At 44.3% G+C, this 26,719-nt stretch overlaps 1 protein-coding gene across 2 annotated transcripts in view; it reads left to right on the top strand.

Annotated features, from left to right (window-relative positions):
* Window positions 1-1,337: 1,337 nt before the first annotated feature.
* The window catches only part of PHTF1 (putative homeodomain transcription factor 1), a 45,846-nt gene continuing 20,464 nt past the window's right edge, over window positions 1,338-26,719 (top strand). For both annotated transcript variants that reach the window (XM_040998960.1, XM_040998959.1), the window contains exons 1-9: window positions 1,338-1,496; window positions 2,110-2,166; window positions 13,289-13,358; window positions 13,831-13,989; window positions 17,664-17,820; window positions 20,350-20,487; window positions 25,182-25,341; window positions 26,113-26,286; window positions 26,397-26,486. In XM_040998960.1, coding sequence (XP_040854894.1) covers window positions 1,452-1,496; window positions 2,110-2,166; window positions 13,289-13,358; window positions 13,831-13,989; window positions 17,664-17,820; window positions 20,350-20,487; window positions 25,182-25,341; window positions 26,113-26,286; window positions 26,397-26,486 — 1,050 coding nt within the window. In that variant the 5' untranslated portion in view covers window positions 1,338-1,451. The remainder of the gene's footprint in view (window positions 1,497-2,109; window positions 2,167-13,288; window positions 13,359-13,830; window positions 13,990-17,663; window positions 17,821-20,349; window positions 20,488-25,181; window positions 25,342-26,112; window positions 26,287-26,396; window positions 26,487-26,719) is intronic.

Here is a 26,719-nt window from a genome sequence, read left to right as displayed (position 1 = left end):
AGACAGTGTCTCAATTAGCTTTTTACCCTACTCAAACGAGACAGAACAAGTACAAAGAGGAGGAAGCGCTTTTTGCATTATTCACACGAACTTGTCCATGAGTAAATTTAGAGCGCAAGTGTTCCTCCTGGTTTTTATCGGCCTGCTTGATCCTTCTACAGTTTTCTTAGGGGCCTATAATTGCCCTTGGTGGTGTGTGTGTGTTGGGGGTATACAGAGCTTGATTGACGTCGCGAAACCGTTCCCTTGCCACCTCCCTTTTACACATGGTAGACAGCTCCAGGCCTAAGCTTTGATGTCCCCCCTCCCTTACCATTGAGCATCAGAAAACTCCAGTCCCAGAGCCGCCAAGGAGTCGGTAAGCCTTGATCCGCTGGCCCTGCCAGGCCTGCAGTCCCAGGCCAGCGTGAATTCACAAACAGCACCTCCAAGCGAGCTGGCGGAGGGCAGGTTTTAAATCGGGAATCGGGGAAAATAAAATGACACCAACCCGGAACGGGCAGCCTAGCAGGGCCGACCTCCAAAGACCTTTTCCGAGGCAGTGACTCGGGCTGAGCACCTAGGGGTAACGAGAGGGGTGCAGCTCGCGGTCAGTGGCCTTCAGCGCCTGCATCCCCCTGCGGGGCCTGAGGCTCGGCGGAAAGGTCCGGGCCAGGGGCGGAGCCACCCGGGCTGCCCGAGCCGGAAAGCGGAAGCCAAGCCGAGCCCGGCCGCACGTCGTCGGTGGCCCAGCTGTCAGCCGGCGGAATCAGCCCGGCCCGGTCCCGGAGGACGAGCGCCGCCGCCCCGCCTTCCCCAGGGCCCTGGGGGACTTTGCACCTGAGCATTCCTACCCGGCACAGGGCGTCCTGTCGTTGCCGTGCGACTGGCGAGCTAGCGATTATCCCTTCGCTTTCCCTGTACCTCATGCCCCAGTTCATTCTTGGCTTATTTTTCTGGTCAGTCCGGTGACCCGGTGGGCAGGCCTCGAAGCGCGCCTGGTCGGTGGCCACAGACTTCCCCTCCCTCAGGATGCTGCCTGGCGGTCGGCTGCCAGCGAGCTCCCGGTGGCCGCCGCGGTCTCCATGGTAACGGCCCCGCCGGCGTCTCCGCCTCGGGAGGAAGATGCGGCCTGCAGGGCCGGTCGCCTCGCCCGGGGCCTCACGGCCGGCCGGGGGCCTCTGAGGAGGACGGTCCCGGCCACCGGCCGGCGGGTCGCGGGCGTCAGGTGAGAGAGCCGGACGCCGGGCGGCGGGGAGGCGGGGAGGCCTGCTCCCGCGACGGGTGCCCTCCCCCCCTCACAGATACTGCCGAGGCTTCGGCCGCCACTGCGCCAGTATTTTTGTATTTCTCCCTGGCAAACAGCCGCTCATGGCGAGGCTGAGAGGAGTCGGGAGAGTGATCTTCGGGGACCGGCCTCACCCACGGGTTTTTCTTCATTTTCAGTGAAATCCTCCTGGCTGGAGACACAGATGGCCTCAAATGAGAGAGATGCTATATCGTGGTACCAAAAGAAGGTAACATCAATATGTTTTGTTTAAGTGTGTTTTCTGGTACTCCCTCCCCTCCAGGAGAAAAAACAAAAAGGCTTCTTTGAAGAGTATCATGTTAGTTGGCTGAAGCCGGGTATTCCTCTGTGATGTGTCAGTATCAATGGGAAAATGGATGCTTGAGGTCGTTATGCCTTTGAAGGCCAGTTTCGGGTTCTAGGATAGGATTTTTCCACGACCCCCTTGCCCAGCTTACATGCACAGCCACCAGCACGCTGGCTTATGATGAAACTTAGTGGGCTTCCAAAGAACGGGCGACGGGGGGCTGCGCGGTGGGAGCCTGGTATAGTCAACAGTCTTGCTGACTTACCCTTTTGGGGGTTCGTTTTCCTCAAAGGGGGGAAATAGCCTTGACGTGAACGTTTCACTTGAGCTTTAGGTTTTTAAGCTTAATTTTGAAGCTAACTGATATAGGGTTTTGAAGGAATCAGCCTGTGCAAGGTATTATTTTAAATCTGAGAAGCACAAACATTACCCAGTCATCATCTGGATACTTACTGGCTCCGTGACCTTTCTGGAGGCTTGCCTTAGATAGGAGCGTTTCCTCTGCGCTGTATAAATGGCCTACTCCCTGTTGCAGATTGGAGCGTATGACCAGCAGATATGGGAAAAGTCCATCGAACAGACTCAGATTAAGGTAAATAGATTTCTTTGATTCTAGTTTTGTTTCGCTGCGTTCATATGAAGGGTGGGTTATGCTATTCAAAGATTCGTGTGTATCCACCAAGTGTGGCATTATCTGTTGGAGTTTATAACAATAGCATAAGTGCAAGTGTAATGATAGAAATGGCAGTTGGCTACGGTATCAGTAGCAAGGGTTGGACTATTAAATAAAGGGCAGGTGTCCCAAAGTGATGGGGCAATGGGTAATATAGCCCTGGGCAGTTTGTCATATGGTGAGAGTATTGGGCCTGGTGTTACCAGAGTTTCAGAATTTTCAATGAAAGCTGGAAATAAAGATGTGAAATTTCCAGACTGTTAAGAGGGTGGTTTTTGTCTCTTACTTCTCCTTCTACCTCTCTTGTTCCTCATCACCATACAATTCACATTAAATCCATTTGGGGCCTAAATCCAGCCTGTGACCTCCCACTTTTTTTTTTTTTTTAGTCTTGAGTTTAGAATAGGATCTTAATCTAAGTGTTTTTTTCAGATTTTAAACTTCTTTTCTACACTGCTGTTAGAACTAAGCAGATTCTTGGGTTCTTAACCGCTAGCGAAGCAACCAGAGACTGATGTGTAATTGAGAGTGGCAGCTGAAGAATTTATACTAGGAGAGGGGAGGTTTAAGTAACCCGCTACTCCAGTAGTCAGGGCTGAGAGGTCAAGATCTGTGAGCAAAGCAAATTACTGCGAGTGGTTGCTTGGTAGCAGACGTCATGGGTAATATAGAGAAGTGTAGAAAAGCCTACAGGCAGTAATGGCTCCCAAGAGGATGTTACCTCTGTCCTGATGTTGATACTTAGAGGCTACACAATACCACTTTTTTGGAAGAGCTGGGAAATTCTTGGTCTTGGACTTCTTTTTTTAAAAAAGAGTTACTTGTTTATTTGAAATAATTATAGAAGGAGAGAGTGAGAATCTTTAATCTAACCTTTTGCTTCTCAGACAGCTGCAACAGCCAGGGTTAGGCCAGGCAGAAACTAGGAGCCAGGAGCTTTATCTGGGTTTTTCTCGTGGCTGCAGAGTTCCAAGCTGTGGGGCCATCTGCTGCTGCTTTCCCAAGTGCATTACAGGGAGCTGATGGAAAGTGGAGCAGCTGGGACTTGAACTAGCACCTGTTGCAGATGGCAGCTTTACCCAGTATGTCAAAATGCCTGCTCCTGGGCTTCCTTTGAAAAAGATTTGTTGCAAGCCTCTGGTAATAATTTAAAATATATTGGTTAATACAGCTTTAGTAGTTTATTCTGTAAGTAAGTTAGTCACACTAGTTGGAATGGGACATTTGAATCTGTTAAAGAAATTAATTTGACCAGTACTTATGTTGCATAATTTTTATGCAGACCAACCAACCAGAAAGCTGCTTAAACAACATGGTACCTTTTTGCAATATTGTATAGTCCTTGATTATTTATGTTAATGGAAATAGGAAAGGATGCATTAATCTCCCAATTTTATTGTGCAGCTCTGAATCTTAACCTGTTATTCCCTTGTGAGCATTACTGATAGTGAGTGTGGTATAGTGGAACCAGCATAGAACTCATCTTGTTTTATGATCTCTAGTCTTGTGATCTTTTTAAAAAAATTTATTGTTATTATCATTATTTGAAAGACAGAGGTGAAGGTTGGGGAGAATCTTTCACTGTTGATTAATTCCCCAAATACTCTCACCAGCCAGGCTAATGGAGATAGGAAATTCATGCAGTCTCCCACATTGGTACAAGGGCCTAAACAATTGGGCCATCTTCTACTTTTCTGAGATGCACTAGCAGTGAGCTGAATAGGAAATAGAGCAGGCTGGATTCAAACCAGTGCCTTTAAGGGATGCTGGCATTGCAGGTGGCTTAACCCACTACAACACAGACCCCTATGTATTTTTATCTACTTGAAAGCCAAAATATCAGAGAGAGAGAGAGGTCAGACACAAATTTTCCATTTGCTGGCTTTCTCCTCCAATGCCAGGGCAGGGCTAGATCGGCAGCCAGGGGCCCAGAGCTCCCTCTGAGCGGGATTGAAAGTATGCAGAGCGCAGTCAGCACTGTGACAAGGGACGTGGGTATCCTACATAGCGTCACTGCTGTGCTGCCACGCCCTTCCCCCTGTCCCTGTGGCCTCAAAGAAGTTGCTGTGGTTTGTCTGGGTTTTGGTTTCCTTATCTTTATCTGCCTCCTGCCCCTAACCAATTTACCAATGTAAAGATTTCTCGGCCATTTAATGCATACTTGTAGTATACCTATTGAAGTTATGTGTTGAGTTGTGTGTGTTCATAGGCCTCAAAGATGGGACTTGTGTTTATATCTTTTAGAATGCCTTTATGTGTACCAGGAGCGCTGGCCTGTGGTATTTAATTGATCCTAACCATCGTGCATATTTTTACTCATTGTTCTCCCAAGGGTAATCTGCCTACCAACTCCTTAATGTGGGAATGCAGAGAAGGAAAGCCGTAAAAGGTGCCTGAGCTAATGCTCACACATGTACTAGACGCTAAGAATATTGGTTTAAGGTCAGAGAAGGTTCTTGCTTTCAGGGGTTTTATGGTGTGATGGTGTTGGGAGAAAACCTAGGCTATCTCTTTGAATGTGTATAGTTAGATTAAAAAAAAAATGACCAAAGTGTAGGATACAGAAAGTATTCAATGCAATTTAAAAGTCAGTTAACAAAAGTTTAAATAATATTTGAAAGCAAATAAAAAAAAATAAGGAAAGTGGCACATGTTTGGGGCTAGTGCTAAGATGCAGATTGGGACACCTGTATCCTATATCAGCCTCCCTAGTGGGAGTCCAGGCTCTGCATCTGAGCTAGCTCCCTGCTAACTGCCTGCAAGGCATCGGATCATGGCCTTGGTATAGGGGTCCCTGTTTGTGAAGAACCAAATTAAGTTCCTGTCTTCAGCCTGCCATGGCTACGCTGTTGTGGAGGTTTGGGAGTAAAGCAGTCTGTGGAAAAACTCTTTCTCTCCATCCATCTCTTTGTGTCTGTATCATTAAAATAAAATAACTTAAAAAAAAAACTTTAAAAATAAGAGAAGAAAAAAAGGAAAAAATAATTAAAATGTTACATCAGTCTAAGCATTGCTATCTAACAAAATACATAAAAAAGGAAAAAGATGATTAAAATATTAACATCAGTCTCAGTATTATCTAATTAAAATGCATAAAATAAAATTTGGAATTATGAAACAGATTTTTTAAATCTTAACTTGCATCATGAAAAGCAGTATAATCTCTTCCACAAACATCTACTGAGCTGGTATGGGGAAGGCGTTTTGTTAGGTGCTGAACACAAGAGAAAAAGTATGACGAAACAGAGGCGTAAGAGATAAGTAGCCTGGTGTGGTGGAACCAAAGATATGGACAGAGTGATAAGCCATCGGTAATCTGAGGAGTACTTTACTGCTTTACTAAGAATTTTAGATACAGTTTTGTCGAAAACAGGAAGATTCTGATGGAATCAGGCCTCATAATATCTGTGTTTTTGAAGGAGAGAAATTAAAATGTAGACATTATAGAAAGATTTATGGAGGGTTTCTAGAGTAATAATTAATGAAATTACGTAACTCTAAATCCATGGTAATAACAGATGTTCAGGGATGGGCATTTTGTCTAGTGGTTGAGACATTAACCAGAGCACCCATGACCCATATATGGGTGTGACTCCCAGTTCCAGCTTACTGTCAACATGTACCTTGGGAAACATCAGATGATGGCTCAAGTAGTTGACTCCTAGCCACTCATATGAGAGACTGGCCTGGCCAGTCTTGACTATTGCAGGCATTTGGAGTATAAACTAGCAGGTAGGAGATCTGCATCTGTCTCTTTTGCCTGTTAAGTTTTTTTAAAATGTAGATTGATAATGAAGAGTTAGAATAAATCAAATTAATATTGAAGACTACAGAGAAATAAAGTAGGGACCAGTGTGGTGGTTCAACTGGCCAATCTTCCACCTCCAAATGCTAGGATCCCACACAGGTGCCAGTTCGTGTCCTGGCTGCTTCACTTCCGATCCAGCTTTCTACTTATGGCCTGGAAAAGCAGTGGAGGATGATCCAAAGCCTTGAGACCCTACGCCCATGTGGGAGTCCCCAGGGAAAGCTCCTGGCTCCTGGCTTTGATTTGACATACCTCTAGCTGTTATGGCTGTTTGGGGAGTGAACCAGCAGGTGGAGGATTTTTCTCTTTATCTCTCCTTTACACTATAAATCTGCCTTTCCAATAAAAATAAATGAATCTTAAAAAAAAAAAATAGTAACAAGGCAAAGTAAAGCAGGGAAGGGAATATCAAAATGATAATAAAAGGGGCCATTATATTTTCTTTATTTAGCAAATGTTTGTTGAGAACCTACTTACCATGTGTCATGCAGAGGCTAAATCTTATCTGGTGGGGAACAAGAAATGCTTAACTTCTTCTTTTTTTTTTTATTGAGTTTATGGCAAAATGGGAGAGAAACACTAAAAATCCCAGTAATGTATGTAAATTACTTTATGGACTCCATCTGTATCTAAGATTGCGTCTGCAGGGACCCATGTATTTGAGTAATTTTCCTTCCAGAGTGTGCATTTGGCAGAAAACTGGAGTTGGAAGTAGAACCTAGACACAGACACAGGGACTGCAGTGCAGGACGTAGGCATCCCAGGCAGTACTAGGCCGAAAGCCCAGCCCCACCCACCCACTCCTTTTTTTCCTTTTTAAGATTTATATATGTATGTAGGGGCTGGTGCTGTGGTGTCATGGGCAAAGCTGCCACCAGCACTGCTGCCATCCCGTATGGACACCAGTTCGAGTCCCAGCTGTTCTGGTTCTGATCCAGCTTCCTGCTAATGAGCTTGGGAATGTAGTGGAGAGTATATATAGTATAATGTAGCTTGGGCCCCTGGACCCATGTGGGAGATTAGAATAAGCTCCTGCCTCAAGGCACTGGCTCATTCTTCAAATGCCTGCAATGGTTGGGGCTGGACGAGGCTGAAACCCTTCTTCTGGGTCTCCACTTGAGAACAGGGACCCAAACACCTGAGCCGTCTTTCGTTGCTTTCCCAGGCACGTTAGCAGAGACCTGGATCAGAAGTGAAGCAGCTGGGACTCCACCTGACCCCCATGTGGGACACTGTTACCAGAGCACCAGCCCCTCTCTCTCTAATCATTTTAATTGGACATCCTATAGGCTTCCATATGCCTACAGTAAGATATAATGGGTGTGTGTTTTCTACATTTTAGTTTTGATAATTTCCTAGTGCTTGCAGAAAAGGTTTGCAAATAATCTAAACCCACTTTAAAATTGTACTGGTTTTTGGATAGATCATGTATCTTATAATGGAATTTTTCTAATTCTTCCCTCCTACTCTCTATATAACTTTTCATTCCTTTTAGCTGATAGAAGGTGAAGCAGTCCTGTTCATTGTTGATATCATCATTTTGAATAAAAATTTATCTTTTAGGTCATACAGGAATAAGGAAAGTAAATATTTCATAAATTTAGAAAAAAAGGAAAGAGAAAGAAGAAATAGCTAGTTCATGGGAATCCAAAATAAAGAAGGGTGAGGTTGAAGTTACTTTTTACTAGCCCTTGTAATATGAATATTATTTTTAATAAAAATGAGGATTTTTTTTAAAGGTTTCCTGGATACACACACACACACACACACACACACACATATTTTCTATGAATGTCTGAAGTCAGGAATATTTCTTTATTTACATTTTGAATATTGACTTTTTTTTTAAGACTTATTTTTTATTGGAAAGTCGCATATCTAGAAAGAAGAGACAGAGAGGAAGATGTTCTATCCACTGGTTCACTCCCCAAATGGCTGCAACAACTGGAACTGAGCCCATCCAAAGCCAGGAGCCCGGAGCCTCTTCCTAGTCTCTTGTGTGGGTGCAGGGTCCCAAGGCTGTCCTCAACTGCTTTCCCAGGCCACAGCCAAGGAGCTGGATGGGAAGTGGGACAGCTGGGGTAAGAATCCGGCACCCATATGAGATCCTGGCATGTGCAAGGTGAGGACTTTAGCCACTAGACTATCACATCGGGTTTGAATATTGATTTATTTCAGAGTTATAGAGAGAAAAGAGAGAGAACGTGCCTATCTACTGCTTTGCTCCCCTAGTGCCCACAGGAGCAGGACCGGAGCAGGGGGTTGGGAATTTAGTTCAGCTCTCCAGAGTGCATGGTAGGGACTCAAGAACTTAAGCATGGTCAACTGCCTGCCGATGTGCACATTTTCAGGAGGCTGGCATTAGGAGTGGAGCCATGACTGAGCCTAGGCACTCTGATCCAGGATGTGGACATTCCAAGGGATGTGTTAACCACTAGGCCAGAGACCTATCCCAGTATGGGGCATCACCTTTACACTAGAAACACGCTTTTCGGTTACTGGTACTTCTGGATTCTGTCTACTAAGTACTTTTGAGTATGAGTGCTTTTTGTTATTCATGTTTCTAGTTACCTGATCTGAACTGTTGTCTGTTTTTATCTGGTTGGCAAACTACTGTTGGTGGGCAGGTGATTTACATCTTTATCATCAATGCCTGTGTCCTGATTGCAATGGAGATGGTATAATTTGGAAAGCCTCAAATATCCCCCTATGATCTGTGGTTTCACTCCCCAGATGCCCACATGCCTTTGCCTCCTCCCAGTGTGTGCTTTGGAAAAGCTAGAATCAGGAGCCTCAGGTGTCTATCCAACCTTGGTACCCAGCTATGGGATGTGGGGATCCTAACCTAACATCTGATCCACCAGGCCATGGGCCTGATTGCTGCAGTAGGCTTTTTAGCTAATGTTATCCATCATTTATTCTCCACAGTGCTCCAGGATTTTAAACATTTTTTTTTTAATTTTTGATGATGTTTATATAGTTGATCAGGATGAGAAGAGTTCAGGATTAGGGGAAATTGGAAAAGACCATTGTTTCTGAGTTTTCTTTTTCTTCTTTCTATGTCTTAGAAAAGTGGGGAGGTAAGGGGAGAAGCCGCATCCAGCCTCCCAAAGACCTTAGCACATGCGGATGGGGAACGGTCCACTTGATGTCATCCCAGGATCCCTGATGTGCAGCATGCTCTGAGGGTTTTGCTTCTCTGGTTTTGATAGTTCTGAAATGTTGTCAGTCTTGCCAATCCAAGGATGAGAAAATCCTTCCAAGATCTGTTGACTGACATAGTCCATCTTAGAGTCTCCATTTGCCCAGATATTTGCTGTCAAATCTTGACTGGGGTAGTTGATCAACTTTTTCTGCCCTCCTTCCTCTGCTGTGATACCGGATGTCATTTGTAGGCCCCAATGGACTGCCATATCCTCCATGTGCATCTAAGCATGCCATCTACTGCTCCATCTTAGCCATTGAGTAGGTCCAGTTCTGATACGTGCACTACATGGTCAGACCACAGATCCTGCGATTCTCCCCCTGGTTGGAGTTCAGAGTTTAACAGTTTACTTGGGGGGAAATCCCCAAAGAAATCTTGCCCGAGGTGATCCCAGACTGGACCTTTATTTTTGTTTTAATACAGATTCTAATATTTAAAACTGTCCTCTGCCTTCCTGGTATTCCTAATAAAATTGTACAAATAAAATTTTACTCCTAGAAGAATGAAAATGTTCATGATAGGACTTCTGTCTGCTTCTCCAGTTTACCTTTTCCACCATACCTCGAGCCCTTTTCATTAACAATCTGTGCTTTAGTCCTTCCCTTCTTTAGTTTCTTGCCATAGTGTCTCTTGTTTCTGGGTCTCCTCATCTGTGAGAGAAAAGGAGAGACAGAGGCAGAGCGTGAGGGAGTAAGAGATATCTTCCATTTGCTGGATCACACTCCAGGTGACTACCATGGCCAAGGTGGGCTGAGGAGACATCAGCAGCCAAGACCTTCATATGCACCTCATACATGGGTGTCAGGGGTCCACAGCTTGGGCCAGCCTTGACTGCTTCTGCTGGGTCTTAACAGGGAGCTGGAGGGGAAGTAGGGCAGCTGGTACATGAACTGGGACCTTTGTGGGATGCTGGCACTGCAGACAGTGGCTTGACCTGTGGTGCCACAATTCTGGCTCACAAGAGTTTTTCTTAAAATCTTTGTATATTTCATGCCCAACTTTGAAAAATCTTAAGATGTTATTAACCATTTTTTAAATTAGAATAGATTTAAATTATTTGAAAGACACAGTGAGAGAGATCGAGGTCTTTATTTTTAACTCCAGATGGCAATAACAGCCAAATCTGGGCCTGGTCAAACCCAGGAGCCAGGTACTAAGTCCTGGTCTCCCACATGGCTGGAAGAGGCCCAAGTGCTTAGACCACATTCTGCTTTCTCAGGCACATGAGCAAGAAGCTGAATTGGAAGTGGAGCAGCTGAGATTCCAACTGACCCTCTGTCCTGTTTATTAGTGAGAGAGGTTAAGATTGGTTGATTGTTTGCTGGTTCACAGCAAAGGCTGGGCCAGGCTCAATCCAAGAACTGGGAACTCTTTTTTTTTTTTTTTTAAAGATTTATTTATTTATTGGAAAGTCAGATATACAGAGAGGAGGAGAGACAGAGAGGAAGATCTTCCGTCCAATGATTCATTCCCCAAGTGAGTGCAATGGCCGATGCTATGCCAATCCAAAGCCAGGAACCAGTAACTTCTTCCGGGTGTCCCACACAGATGCAAGGTCCCAAGGCTTTGGGCTGTCCTCGACTGCTTTCCCAGGCCACAAGCAGGGAGCTGGATGGGAAGTGGAGGAGCCGGGATTAGAACTGTCGCCCATTTGGGATCCTGGCTCGTTCAAGGTGAGGACTTTAGCCTCTAGGCTACGCCGCCGTGCCCAAGAACTGGGAACTCATTCCAGGTCTCACATATAGATGGCAGAGGATCAGATTGATGCTTCCCAGAGTCATCAGCAGGAAACTGGCATTGTGCGTATAGCTTGGACTCAAATCCAAGCACTTAGATACATGGTACAGGTGTTTTCAAAGGGGTCTAAACTGTAGGCTCATCCTCCACCTGTAGCACCAGCATCTTGTGTGGGCACTGGTTCATGCCTCAGCTGCTCCACTTCCGATCCAGCTCCCTGCTTACAGCTTGGGAGAGCATGACCCAAATCTTTGGGACCCTGCTCCCACATGGGACACCTAGGAGAACTCCTCGTTCCTGGCTTTGGACTAGCTTAGCTCTGATCATTGTGGCCATTTGAGTGCACCCGAAGATGGAAATGCTTTCCTGCTGTCTGTCCTCTGTAAATCTGTGTTTCAAATACAAATAGGTAAATCTTTAAAAAAGAAAGTGGCGGGGGTGGGGGGGAGTTCCTAACTACAGGCAAGCTTACTCCTCTTGAAGCTTATTTAGTTGGGACAGTTGTATTTCAAATGTGCACAAGACCCAGGGAGCCACTGGTTCAGTTGGAATAGCAAAGAGAATTCTGAGAGGGGGACTTGTTGGTAATTTAAAAAATCCATTGTAAACATTGATTTATAGGGTACCATGTGATATTTCTTTTTAAATTTTTATTGGAAAGGCAGATTTACAGAGAGAATGAGAGACAGAAAGATCTTCCATCTGCTGGTTCACTCCTCAAGTGGCTGCAACAGCCACAGCTGGGCCAATCTGAAGCCAGAAGCCAGAAGCTTCTTCCAGGTCTCCCACGCAGGAGCTTGGTGTCAAGGCCTTGGGCCATCCTCTACTTTAGGCCAGGGAGCTGGATAGGAAGTGGAGCAATCAGGACTGAACTAGTGCTCATCTGGGATCCTGGTGCTTACAAAGTGAGGATTTAGCCACTGAGCCATCACTTCAGGCTCACCAAGTGGTATTTCTTCCGGGAATATCTTTAAAGCAAATTCTGGCATTTACTCAAATTTGAATAATTATATGTTATTTACTTAAGTTTAGATAATTATAAATATTGTGATTAATCTCCGGATAGGTAGAATATAAAATGTAGCTTACAAGGAGCAGTATTTCATAATGTTCATAGTATAAATACTGATACTTAGTATACAAAATCAGTGTAACTTTTGTGAAGATAAGTATTTTTGATGTGTAATTTAGATGTCTGGACAGGTCTGACATTGTTTCAGAGTGGGTAAAGCCACTGCCTGCAATGCTGTCAGCCCGCATGGGTTCTTGTTCCAGTCTCAGCTGCCCCATGCTAATGTGCCTGAGAAAGCAGAGGAGTATGGCCCAGGTACTTGAGCCCCTGCATCTATATAGGAGATCTGGATGAAGTTTCTCACTCAGAACCAGATGTTGTGGCCATTTGAAGAATGAACCAGTGGATGGAAGATCTCTTGTTCTTTCTTGTAACTCTGCCTTTCCAATAATAATAATAGTAACTGTTATTATTAAAAAAAAACTTAAGGAAAGTGATAAAGTATATGCATGCATTAATTAGTGAGCCTAAAAGTGAAAATAAAATAAATGTTAATGACCAGTTCCCTTAAGGAGCCTTAGGATTATATTATTTTATTTTATTTCTATTTATTTATTTATTATTTCTCCTGCTCCCTCCCCAAATCTCCTCCGCCCCCACCAATTCCGCTATATTCCTAAGGCATAGCTCTTCATAAACAGTCACATGTCCATCATTGCGGGCATGGACAATGGCAAAGAGTCCAGCCTCCCATTGTCAAGATATAGCTAATAGTTTCATTAGTAGTCCATCTTTGATCTGGAAGTAGAGATGCACACTGAATTGCATCCTCACATCTGGACATGATGGTCTCTATTACACAGTCACCTCACATCCCTCTTAAATGAAAAGCCACAATACAAAATCAACAACAGGAAGAAAAATTTACAATACCATGAATTTCTCAAGAGGTTTTGATAGTTCAGCAGTCCTGAATTGCTGGCGAACCCACCACTCCAATCACAATGAAATCTCCCAAATCCACTGGCTGTTATAGTCCACCTTAGTGTCTCTGTCTGCCCAGATCTTCACTGCCAGCACTTGGCTGGGGTAGCTGATCAATTTGTTCTGTCCTCCGTCCTCTGCCATGGTTACCAGGTAAGGAGCCTTAGGATTATTTTAAATTCCTAGTAAAAGGATGTCAAATGTGAATAAAAGAAATATAAGTTTATCTTTTATATGTTAAAAGATTTTTTCCCTCACTTACTTCTGGTTTTGTTTTTGTTCGACTTTGTTCTAGGGTTTCAAAAACAAACCAAAAAAGATGGGTCACATAAAACCAGACTTGATCGATGTTGATTTAATCAGAGGTAAGTTCTAAAACTGATTTGTTTTTTTAGGCAAACTATCATATTATTTCATTGTGCCTACTAAAGATCATTTTTAAGTAATATGCCTGTATTTTTGGTGCACTTTAATTTCCCAGCGTAACAGCATTTTTCCTTCATTGCTTGGGAGCTAGTGTTTTTCACCTCCGCTTGTGTGGTGACTCTGAGGGTGACATGACTTTCATGAAAGTGAAAGAGGGAGCAACTAGGAAGCTTGCCGTTGGGTAATTAGGAGAGATATATTGTTCAACATTCAAGTGGGCCTTGGATTAGCTCACTGTCTTAGGACTGGGGCAAGGAGTCCTTAAATTTACCTAACAGCTAAGCTTTCTTTGTAACCAAACAGGTTATATGTGTCGGTTTTTGTTGTCGTTTGTCTTTAATGTGATAAGGCAGTTGGATATGAGTAAAGTGTTATAAATGGTTAATATTTTGTCTTACTGTATTTTTAAAGGCTCCACTTTTGCCAAAGCCAAACCTGAGATTCCATGGACCTCTTTGACTCGGAAGGGGCTTGTTCGAGTTGTATTTTTCCCATTGTTCAGCAACTGGTGGATTCAGGTTACCTCTGTAAGAATTTTTGTTTGGCTGCTACTGCTTTACCTCATGCAAGGTAACTGGAAGAGCTGGAATAAGCTAAGACTGTGGGTTTTTGTCTGTTTCTGTTTTGGGAGTTAGATGATGGAGACCTACTGTTCTTAAATTGACTTATTCAATCATGGTTTAAAATACAAAGATTGAGGACATATCATTTGGGAATCATGTTAAAAATGTTTGCTTAAAGAGAACAAATGTGCTATGTAACTTCTCTCCTCACTTGAATTTCTTTGCACTTGCCTCTGGCTGTCTTCTCTTCTGCATCACCTCTCAATTTTAGATTACTTCCAAGTTGGATCCCGTGTTCTTGTCTGTCCTTTGGGTATTCTCATCAAGGTCCATTGCTTAAATATAATTGATGCACTGGTGATTGCGTAGTTTATACCTCTAGGCCAAATCTCCGCTCATCTCAGACTTAAGTCCAGCTGCCTTCTTGACATTTTTATATAGAGGGTTAATTGATTGTTTGGACTTAATCATGTTTTAAAAGTGGAACTCTTGTGTTTTCTTTCGGGTGTCGGGTTGTGGAATGGGTGTTAATCAATTTGTTCTTTACATTTTCAAATGATACCTTTAATCACCCAGTTTTCAAGTGAAAAGTTTTGTATTCCTAACCTATCCTACCACCAGTTCTCACATTTGATCTGTCAGTGAGTCTATAAGTTCTGACTCTAAGATCTGTCAGTCTTGGTTTCTGCTGCCCCCGTTGCAGTCTGTGGCACTAATATCCCTCTGCTGGACCACTACAAAATGTCTTCTCTGAGCCTTTTTTCCACTAAATGGTCTTTTCACAGCAATTAAGAAGCCTTTTGAAAACAAAAGCCATACCATGTCGTTTTCCTGCTATAAACTGATTTATAATCCCTTCAAAGTCTGTTCCCTGCCCTCTCAGACGTCATCTCCGGTCTGCACACAGAGCTTTGCTTTTCCTCTGATCGTTGTTAAAGGTTAAACTGATTGGCTTGTTCTCATCTTGAGGACCTCAGCTCAACTGTAGCTTTCCTGAAGCAGCTAAACACTCTAAATAGTACTGCACGGAGAGACTGTCTAACAGGAGTTGGTTTGAAAAATCTGCCTTGTACATTACTACTTGATATTGTTTTGTTTTGTTTTTTTCTTCTCACTATGTGTAGGGACCCAGAATATTCTCTTTACTGCTCTTTCATAATGTGGTTAGTGCATACTGTGGCAACACATGTGAAAGGAGACATGAAATGAGAAAAATAAGAAGGTTGGATTAAGATAAACAAATTCTCAGTGATTTTTTTTAAACTCTAGGCCAATTATTGTTGTTATTATTATTTGTTTAAAATTATGGGATCTGGCGCTGTAGGTAAAACAGCCACCTGCAGTACTGGCATTTTGCGAGTCCTGGCTGCTCCACTTCTACTCCAGCTCCCTGCTGACGTGTCTGGGAAAGCAGCAGCAGATGACTCAGATGCTTGGGCCTCTGCCATCCTGGTGGGAGACCTGATGACTCTCCAGGCTGTAGACTCCTGGCTTTGGCCTGGTCCCGGACATTATACCATTGGAGGGAGTGGGCGAACAGATAGATTTCTCTCTCTTTGCCTCTCCCTCTATATATAAAAAACTCTACCTTTCAAATAAATAGTATATTATAAATATTTTAATAACATCTTTATGGAAAAATAGAATTGAAAGAGGTTTATTGGGACCAGTGCCATAGTTCAACTGGCTAATGCTCAGCCTTCAAGTGTCGGCCTCCCGTATGCGCAGTGGTTCATGTCCTATCTAGCTCCTTGTTTATGTCCTAGGAAAGCAGTGGAGGGTAGCCCATGTCCTAGGGATCTTGTACCTGGGTGGGTGCTCTGAAAGAGGCGCTTAGCTCCTGGCTTCTGGCTTCGAATCAGTGCAGTCATTACAGCCATTTGCGGAGTGAGCCAGTGGATGGAGGTGTTGGCAACGCCCGCATCACCACGTACCCCGAGCCCTGAGTCGAGCAGAGGGACTAGGGTTATGAGACAGACAAGACAGACAACACACAGACACAGTGGGTCATTCTTGTGAGGAGAATGCCGTTTATTTGAAGTCAAGCTGCATCTTTTATCGTCTGCTTGGCCCCTCCCAGGATCCTCCCAATGGTTAAGCCACACCTAAGCTCCCCTAAGGACATGCAACAATGGGAAGCAGGAAGGAGGGAAATTGCAGTCGAGCCACAGGCTAAATGTATCAGGCCATGATTGCCCTTCCTGTTACACCCTTGAGAAACAAGCTGTGCTGTGGAGTTAATCCTTGGGAGACTGGGGCCTACAGTTAGGTTAACCCTTGGCCAGGCTGGAACTAGGAGCCGGGGGCTTCATCTGCATCTCCCATGTGAGTACAGATATTTAAGCCATTTGCTTCTGTTTTATCCTATCCCCATCAGGGATAGGATAGGAAGTGGAATAGCTGGAATGTGAACTAGTACCCATATGAGATGGATGCTGGTAGCTGCAATGCAGGCCTCCAAACTTTTTCTTTATAATTTATGCATCCTTAGGTATTTTGTTGTAGTAGTAGAAAGTGAACTAATGCAACTTTATTAATTAGTAATAGTTTTTTTTAGTGCTTAATTCTCATAAATTCTAGTAGTTTTTCAGTGCTTCTCTTAGATTTTAACTACTTCAGCCTCCTGTGTCTGTGCCAAATATTCTTCTCGATGCGGAGATAGATCTGCTTTTAAGGTATCTTTCAGTTTCTAGCATAAACCCTGTGTGACTGTGGGGCAGTGTTCTTTTGCTTTGTTGTGGAGTTCACTTTGGTAGCATTTCAGTCACTTATTCAACAATTACTCAGTGCCCACTGTGTGCCAGGTACCGATCTGGCTGTCGGGGCGAGTGAAACACAAAAACCCTGAGCGTTAGGATGTTTGCTTCCTAGTGGCATATGTGTATCCATGTGCACAAGTCAGCATGGTCTGTAAACTTGTTGTTTAAACTTTTTGGGATAATTTTGAACATTTGTGCATTTCTTTCATCATTTATTATTTTGAACACTTCATATACATATACAAATAGGCAGTTTAGCACAGTAGCTAAGTGGGAGGATCTGGAGCCTGATTCCTGGGTTCAGATTTCAGCTTTGCCAGTTGCTAGTTGGGCCTGGGAAAAAAACTGCTCTGAGTAGAACAACACTGGAAAGTGTTTATCTTAAACAGCATCCAGTGTTTTTGTGGTGGAATCCTTATAGAAAACCCAAATTGTCGTGTTATCAGGCTGATTCTTCTCTGTTGTTCTTTAAATAAATTAGTTTCACTTTTACTTGAAAGGCAGAGAGAGAGAGAGAATGAATGAATGAGAGAGAAGACAGAGGAGGAGAGGAAGAGAGAGAAAGAAATCTCACTGATTCACTCCCAAAATGCCTGCAGTGGTCAGAGCTGGATTAAGCTGAAGTCAGAAGATCAGAACCCAGTCTCCGTCTCCTGAGTAGCAGGAATCCGAGTTCTTGGACCATTACCTGCTGCCTGCCAGGGTCTGCATGGGTAAGAAGCTGGAGTCAGGATCTTGCACTTGGTTGAACTCAGGTCTAGCTGTCTAAGATAGTATGGGGGCAAGTTAGCTCCTATCTGAGCTGCAGGTCCAGATGTCTGCCTCATGTATTTTTCCCCCTAAATGACAGATTTTTATAGAAGCAATTTGTAGAGTTACTAGAATTAATTTTAAAGATGAACTCTCATGTGGTCCTTTTCAGTTATCGCGATTGTGTTGTATTTAATGATGCCTATTGTGAATGTAAGTGAAGTGCTTGGACCCTTGTGCCTTATGTTACTCATGGGAACTGTCCACTGTCAAATTGTGTCTACTCAGATAGCAAGGCCATCATCAAACAACGGAAATCGGAGAAGAAGGTAGGATGAACAATCACATGTTAGGTGTGTGTTTTCTGAAAGAAGTAATATAGAGCTCTATAAAATATTCGATTAAATGTTTTTAAATTTGGAACCTGCAGTTGCTGTCATCCATTCCATTTAGGCTATGGTTTGAGTCATGGCTGCTCTACTTCTCATCCGGTTCTCTGTTATTGCATGTGGGAAAGCTGCTGAAGATGGCCCAGTTGCTTTGTCCCCTGCCACCTATGTGGGCTACCTGGGTGTAACTTCTGTCTCTGTGCTTTGATTTGGCCCAACTCTGTTATGGCTATCTGGGGAGTGAACTGAAAGATTTTTTCTCTCTCCCTCTTCCTTTCCCTCCATTTATATAATTTGGCCTTTCAAAAATAGAGCTTTAAAATGTATTCAAATTTATCTTAAAACTATTTAAATATGCTTATTATTTACCATGATGCAGTTTTGTTGGTATAGGGGTTCTGCCCTCTCCTTCCCCATTCCCCACTCCTATTCTTATTCCCTGAATTATCACAATAATCAAGTCCTTTACTAACAGTTACAAGATTCACTTTCTGCTATTTTATCACTATTTTCTGTTTTAAAACTGAAAGCTTTATTTTTCACTTTTTTTCCAGATGCTCAGAGGCCTTATGAATTACCAGTCCCTGGTGGGATTTTGTCATTGGGTATAGTTGTTTATAAGACAAACTTGTGCAGCTGGCTCCTCTGCCTATAAGTGTCGGCATCTCATATGGGCGCCAATTCTAGTCTTAGGCATTCTGTTTGAAGTTCGGTATTAATGAAAATTTGGTTAAAAAATATAAACAAGAATCTTTGAGGTAGATTTAATTTAATGCTGTCAAAGATTTTACCAGTTTTCACAATTTTTTTTTTAAAGATTTATTTTTATTATTTTTTCATTGGAAAGGCGGATATACAGAGAGGAGAAACAGAGAGGAAGATCTTCCGTCTGATGATTCACTCCCCAAGTGAGCGCAACGGGCCGATACTATGCCGATCCGAAGCCAGGAGCCTCTTCCGGGTCTCCCACGCGGGTGCAGGTTCCCAAAGCTTTGGGCCGTCCTCGACTGCTTTCCCAGGCCACAGGCAGGGAGCTGGAAGGGAAGCGGGGCTGCCGGGATTAGAACCGGCGCCCATATGGGATCCTGGGCGTGCAAGGCGAGGACCTTTAACCACTTGCGCCACTGCGCCGGGCCCCAGTTTTCACAATTTTAAAAAATGTTTAAGAATTGATTTCTGAGGCTTGTTTGATGGCTCAGTTGGCTAATTCTCTACCTGCAAGTGCTGGAATTTCATATGGATGGTGGTTCTATTCCCAGCTGGCCACTTCCCATCCAGCTTTCTGCTAATGGCCTGGGAAAGCAGCAGAGGATGGCTCAGGTCCTTGGCCCCTGCACCCATGTGTGAGACCTGGAACAAGCTCTTGGCTTTGGATCAGCCCAGCTCTGACTATTGTGGCCATTTGGGGAATGAACCAGTGAGTGGAAGATCTTTCTATCTCTTCTTCTCTCTGTAAATCTGCATTTCCAATAAAAACAAATAAATCTTTAAAAAGAGAACTTATTTCTTAGTGATCTAAAATTTGTCTTTTTTACACATTGAGTTTATGATTATTGTATTTATATTCAAATGTATTATCTTTTTTAGGATTTTGTTCTACTAAGTAATTACTGATTTTGTTTGATGCAAAAAATGATAACATGCTTTTTTTATGTTTTCTTCACAACATTTTTTTCTCCAAGAAGAATGTAATGTTTTCTAGGGAATTCTTATATACCACACCATGTCTCTTTTTGATATTTGCAGGATATGACTTTTTAACAATGTAGGATTGAAAACAATCATCAGTTGCTTCTCATTTATGTTACTCTGATTAAGAAAGGCAAAGAAGTAGTCATCTGTATTTGAAGATTTATTTACTTATTTCTATCAGGAAAGCAGGTTTATGGAGAGGAAGAAGAACAGAGATCTTGCATACACTGGTTTACTTCCCAAATGACTGCAGTGTCCAGAACTAAGCAAATCTGAAACCAGGACCAGGAGCTAAGATTTTTTGTTCTGGGTCTCCTACATGGATGCATGGGTCTCAGGATTTGAACCGTCATCTGCTGTTTTTGCAGGACATAGCAGGTAGCTGCAAATAGCCAGCTGTGACTAGATCCAATGCCCTTATGGGATGCTGGCACTGGCAGATAGAGGGTTAACCGGTTGATCTATGGCTCTGAGCCCTAGACACCATATTTAAATAAATTGCTGCTTCTGCTAGTGTTATTGAGTGTGCTTAAAAAGACTTGGTTATATAAGGACAATTTTCCTTCAAGTAATGCTTGTAGACAGCAATTAGAGCAAATAAAATGATAGCAGAGTTCTGTGGTTTGGAATCTGTCTTGTTCCTTAGGTCAAAAGTATTTTTACATGATTTATTCTCAGTATATGAAGTTAACCATTATTGTCAATATTCTTTGCTGGAGGGACATTTTGGCAGAAACAGTTAAACAGTAGTGTGAAATTATTGAATTTTTTTTGCAGAAAATTACGAAAAACTATAAACGGTGATGGAAACCGAGAAAATGGAAACAATAACTCCTCTGAAAAAATCAGAGGACTAGAAACTGTGGAATGTGCACCTGTTATTGGTGGGTTTTGGCGGTCTCTCTTTGGCAGTAGGTGAGAGTCTTTCTTACATTGGAACTTCAACTTTGTTTTATGTTCCTGTGTTTATAATGCCATGTGTCTGCAAGAGTAAGTGGATCAGGAACGTTATCTCTAAGGGCTGGAAAGGATTTATTGTTGCAAACTTTTCTTTCTTGTCACATTACCTACAAATCCAATAATCTACCATAAAAGTTTCATTTTGTTTGATTTTTTTTGATGTTGGTGTTTTTTAAATTGTATAAATGTTATTTTTGATTATTTTTACATGTTTGATTAGGATGCAAATGGTCAAGGGCTAGAGGAAAGTGGATGAGACCAGTGTTTTCACATTCTCTTTTTTTTCTTCCTGTAACTGGGGAGAGAAAAGGGGAGAAGCCTCCCAACCATCCTAGGGTCCTCGATGCGGGGCATGCTCTGAGGGTCCTGCTCAAGTGGTTTTGATAGTTCAGCAGTTCTGTATTGCTGCTGATATTGCCATTCCAAGCACAATGGCAAAAATTCTCTCTAGAATCCACTGGTCAACGTAGTCCACCTTAGAGTCTCCGTTTGCCCACGTATTCACTGCCAACTCTTTGCTGGGGTTGTTCTGTCCTCTGTTATGGTACCAGGAGTCCTCTTCAAGCTCCAATGTTGCCATATTCTCCATGTGCATCCGGATATGCTGTCCATTGCTCCACTAAGCCACTGAGGAGACTCAGCTTTGACACATGCATTGCCCAGTCAGACCATGAAACCTGCAATTTTCTTCATGGTTGGAGTTCTGAGTCCAATGGTTCAGTTGGGGTGGTTCCCAAAGAAATTTCATCTGAGGTTATCCCAGACCTGGTTCTTGTGTGTGAATGCTAGTACAGGGTCCAGCACAGTCTGTTGCCCAAATTAACCTATGCACACACTGGTAGTTGCAATTGCTGGGTCAGTTGTCTCCAGCCTTGTCTTCTACATAAACCAATAGGTGTTGCAGTCCAGCCCAATACTGCCCACCACAATTCTGTCTTCATGCAAACCAGTGGGAACTATAGCCTCCAGGTACCCCCCAACCCCTTGCCCTGGTTCCTGTGCCTGCCAGTATATACAGCAGACTGATCCAGTCTGTCCCACATTCATTCAGCTCTCATACATGTCAATGGGCATTGAAGCCTAGTTCAACCCAATCAGTCCCACTATCCAGCCCAAACACATGCCAGCAGGTACCACTCCCTGTACAGCCATGCCTGTCCCAGTCCTAGTTCTCATGCTCACTAGTTGGAGTGACAGCCCAAGAGAGAGGTGCCTACTATTTCACTACTGGGCCCACTCCCACTCCTGGATACTGCACCCTCCAGGTAGTACTGCAGTTTGACTAGACAGAGTTTCCCTCCCCCATGCCAGCATCTTCCAGCTGATGCTGTGGCAAAGCCCAACCAACCCTCACCCCCTCTGGCTGATGCATATACCAATAAGTACAGTCTTCCCAAGTCCCTGATCCAGCTTACGTGCAGGCCAACAGGTGTTGTAGCCCTACCCAGCCTGGTCTGCCCCAGTCCCAGCCCTTACACTCACCAGTGGGAATAGTGGCTCAGCAGGGGAACTCCATGCAGCCCCCCTTCTGGGTTTGCCCACTCTCCCCTGGGTCTCACATGTGCTGATTGGGCACTACAGTCAAGTCTGGTATGGCCTGCCTCATCTCGGCATTTACCAGTTGGTGCTGTAGCCTGGCCCAGCCAGGCCCACCCCCAATTCCAACTCATGCTGGTGGGGACTACAGCCTAACCAGCAAAGCTGGTCCCCGGTCCCAGCCCTAATCTGATCTGGCTGCTATTGCGGCCTTACCTGGCATGACCCACACACCATTCTGGCTCTCTGATTTGCCAGCAGGTAATATGAACTGGCCCAACCTGACTTACCCCAGACCTGAGCCAAGGGTAAGTCCTTGGGTACCATAACCTGGTCTGAACTGAGCTGCTCCCTTTCTTGCTTCTTGTGCTCATCTGCAGGGACTCTGTCCTGACAGAGGAGTTGCCAAGCTCCTCCATCAGGACCTCTCCCAATACCAGATCTCACATACACCGATGAGTCCCTGTGCCAGCCTTACTTAGTCCACCTCTTGTCATAGCAGGAACAGTGGCCTTTCCTGACTGACCCTCACTCATTCCAGTTCTTGTTGGGTGTTTCAGCCCAGCCAAGCCTGGTCCACACCCAGACACAACTCACATAAGTCTCAGCAGGAGCACCATCCTACACATACCCTGGTTCTCATGAGCACCAGTGGGTGCTGGAGTCTAACCCAGTCTTGCACACCACAGACCCAGAAAACATTTGTGCTGAGGGAGATTGCATCCATGTCCAGACCAGACTGCAGCCTCTACTCCAGTCCACGCACTCATCACTGGGACCCACAACCCAGCCAGGGCGTCTCCTTAGCTCCCCAATCATGCCTGATCCCAGCCACAGATCCTTGCACGTGCCAGTGGTTGCTCTGACCCAGCTTGACACAGTGCCTCCCCTGTCTTAATCTTTGCTTTTTGGATGCTGCAGTCTGGCGTGGTCCAACCAGCCCTCAGTCCCAACTCTTGTTGGCAGGTGCTGCAATCTGGCCCTGCTCAGTTTGCTCTCATCCCTGGCTCATGCAAACCAGAAGGTATAACAGCCTAGCTTGACTTGTACTCCCTCCTGGTTTCTGCACTTGCCAATGGGCTGTGGTTTGCTTGGCCCTGTCTGATCTGTCCCTTTCCAAAACCAACTTGCACACTTGCTGATTACCCTGTCCAGCCTGCCCAATACCCAGGCCTGGACCATGTGCTCATCAGTGGGAACTATGACCCACTAGGAGAGTTTCCCAGTTCCCCTGCTTGGGTTATTCCCATACCCAGATATCACACATGCCAACAGGTGCTTGACCCTTACCCAACATGTCCTGCCCTATCCATCCCGTTCTTATGATCTGGCACTGCCCGGTCTGCCCCACACCTTGTTTTAGGATGCTCAAGTGGGTGCTGCAGCCTGGATCTGCTCCACTTGTTCCCAGCCCCAGTACTGGTGTGTTCCAGTATCAGTGAGTTTCATGGTCACACCCAGCCCATCACCATCCCAACTCTCAAGCTAATCAATGGAACTTGTAGTTCCATAGGGTTGGGCCCATACATCCCCCTACAGAATCCAGTCCTGCACCTGGTTCTTTTGCCTGCTGATTGTGTCATGGCCCAGTCTAATGTGATCCATCCCCTGATCTGATACTCATTGTCAGTTACTGGGATCTAGCCCTGCCAGACAGGGCCCCAGGCATAGCTTGGGTGTATGCTGGTGTGTGGTGGTTAGCCATGTTCTATGCTGACAAACCCAACCCAGGGCTCCTATGTGGGCTGGTGCATCAGTCTGATGCATAATACCTTCAGTTCTCTCCCTTCCAAACCACCAGATCTCAGTCCTGTTGCTTACCTGCTAGTACAAGTGGCCCTGTTATTGGGTGTCCCCCAGGATTCATTCTTCAGCTATGTGTACAGTGGCCTTATCCATGGATGTCCCTAGGCAGTAATTCCATAGTCCCAAGACTCCAGAGCTTGTTGCTGAGTGGCCAGTGGGCAAAGGCTGGTGCCAGTTGGCACTCTGGCTGCCTGCAAGCACAGGACTCTCCTTCCAACCTTGCAGCAGAGGATGGGGAGCTAGGATCCCCAACATGAAGTCTCGGCTGGCACAGGTACTCCCAGCAGCTACCGCGTGGCTAGGGGATCCAGATACCCACGCTGCCACTCAGACTTATCTGGACTCCCGTTCTGTTTGATTTTTACTTTTTTTTTAGACCATGTATTAGACATACATACCTGTTCTGAAAGGGTGAATGTTTACATCACATCAGATAACAGGGAGAAAGAGGCTGTCTAAAGAATTTGTGTCCTTCAGTGTGAGACTGATAACTCCTTGAGAATTGGGGTGTGACATGGGAACTTGGGGTTGGTTGGCTTTGGGGGAGCTAGGAGATGGCTCATAGGCAAATCTCCCCTTATTTGGAGTTTTGCAGGTCCTGACAGCACTATTATGACTCCATGAAGTTATTTTGTCCTGTATTGATAATTCTGTCTTAGATTGTTTGAAGATGAAGAATGTGCATGCTTTTCTGAAGTTAACCTCAGCCCCCTTAGTTGACATGTTTGAGCTCTTTGTCCTGGGCATGGCGCACCCCTGTTCTCAGTGATTTTTCCATTTGGGAAGATGAGATAGCAGGGATGGTGCAGTCACAGCAATGGGAGAACCATCGACTGTGTGCTGCCTGCAGGTCCTGCAGCTCAGCACTTGAAGTGACTTTTCTGGAACAATCAGCAAGTCAGAAGGAGGTTGCTGGGCTTTGAAGGAAGGGGGAATAGTTATGGAGTTGGACAGGAGAGGGGAAGATAGTCTAAATGGTGTCAGCAGCTGGCAGTGTGTGGAAGGAGAAGTGGAGCGCATGGTGCCCTGCATACAGCATATGTTGCAGCACTGAGAGGCACACATTTCTGCTTCATGAGCTGACCAGAGTGTTTGGAGAACGGATACATGTTCTCTGTGTGTGTCTCTACGAACAGATACTGTTTCTGTCTACACCTTTAGCAAGCCAAACGCCTGAAAAATGTGATTACTGGATTTTCTTAATTTCAGAATACTATTTTGTCCTCAGCAGGAGAAAGTGATTTCATGAAACAAATTTTTTTTTAAAAAAATCCAGTTATTAATTTTTTCCCCTTTTCTAAAACTAGGATTAGAAGAGTAAGATTAATATCTAATAAAGGAACTGAAACTGACAATGACTCGAGTTGTCTCTGTCCCATGATTAAGAAGAGACAGTGTCGAACAGAGCTTAGAATGTGGCAAACCAGAGAGAAAGCAAAGTCTTCAGATGGAGAAAAGTGCCGTAAGGTGAGCATCAGAAGGGCCATCTTTCCCAAGTAAGATAATCCTGTTTTTACTTAGACTCTGCTTAGAAATATGAATGAATACTGGCAGATTTGTAAACAGATCTTGACGACTGAGCAAAACTCAGGATACGAGAAAGCAAATGCCACATGAACACTGGAGCATATTGAAATTTCTTGGTTATTGATTCTGCCTTAGCAGGGGGCTGGCAGTCAGTGTGGGCTGCTGTGGGGGTTCACAGGAAGCAGTGACAGTGGAGTCAGGACTTGCGGGGCCATTTCTTAGCTTTAGGCGGAGACGGTCTGCTCTATGATTCAAGCTGACAGTGTACTTTCACCATATAGTTTTGAAATCTTATTTGCCAGACCAGCAGTAGCTCAGTACCTGTTGAGCCATTGCTGTAACCTGGTGTCTGTGTATTGCTGATTTCTTTGTCTTTAACAACCTTCTGAGATAGGTGCTTTTACTCTTAGTTTCTATTCAGATAAGGAAACTGAGCCCCAGGGAAATTTAGTAAGCTTCCCAAGGTCACAGAGCTAGTAAGTAGACAAGCTGTGATCCGTGCTTAGAGTCTGACTTATGCCTAAACTTTTTTAACTACTGTGTCTCACTGCTTCGTCATTTATGCTGTTAATATTTTTTCTTACTGAGGTCAAGTACTCTTTAGGCTTGTCTAGTTTTGATTTCTTTTCCTGCTTGGTAGCTTTGACACGGTTTTTGTTTTTAGCTAGCAGTTCACTGAGCATTTTGGGCTGTCTGGTGTTTTCCCTGCAGGAGGCTTTCCGGCGTTTGGGTAATGGCGTTTCAGATGATCTGTCCAGTGAGGAAGATGTGGAAGCACAGACACAGATGATCCTGCTGCGTCGGAGCGTGGAAGGGGCCTCCAGTGACAATGGGTGTGAAGTTAAGAATAGAAAATCAATACTTGCAAAGCACCTCAACTCTCAGGTAATTTTTGTTTAAGTTTATGGAACGACAGGAATTAATTCCTAAGCCATTGAAGAATAAAAAGGCATTTGACAATGTTTTCCTGTTATTTGGTGGTTTCATTTTGGCAGGTAAAGAAAACCAGTACACGGTGGTGTCACATGGTGCGGGATTCAGATAGTCTCGCTGAATCAGAATTTGAGTCAGCAGCCTTCAGCCAGGTAGTGTATTCAAGGCGTATTCTCGACTGTGATAACTTCAGCCATTCATTTTGTAACAGGTTGCCCTAAAGTAGTGTTTATACTTGCCAATGCTTCCCCTGCCTCCATGATCTGTCTCTTTGTGCTGCTCCTTTTAGATGGTTATTCACCCCGAGAGAGAGAAAAAATTCTTTTTTGCTTTGACCTTAATTTTAAAAGTATCACAGGTGATGCTCAGAAAAGAGATTACTAAG

This window comes from Ochotona curzoniae, unplaced genomic scaffold (assembly GCF_017591425.1).
Source record: "Ochotona curzoniae isolate NIBS_2020 unplaced genomic scaffold, NIBS_Ocur_1.0 scaffold_1037, whole genome shotgun sequence".
Lineage (NCBI taxonomy): Eukaryota > Metazoa > Chordata > Mammalia > Lagomorpha > Ochotonidae > Ochotona > Ochotona curzoniae.
This window is presented reverse-complemented; position numbering and strand designations above follow the sequence as displayed.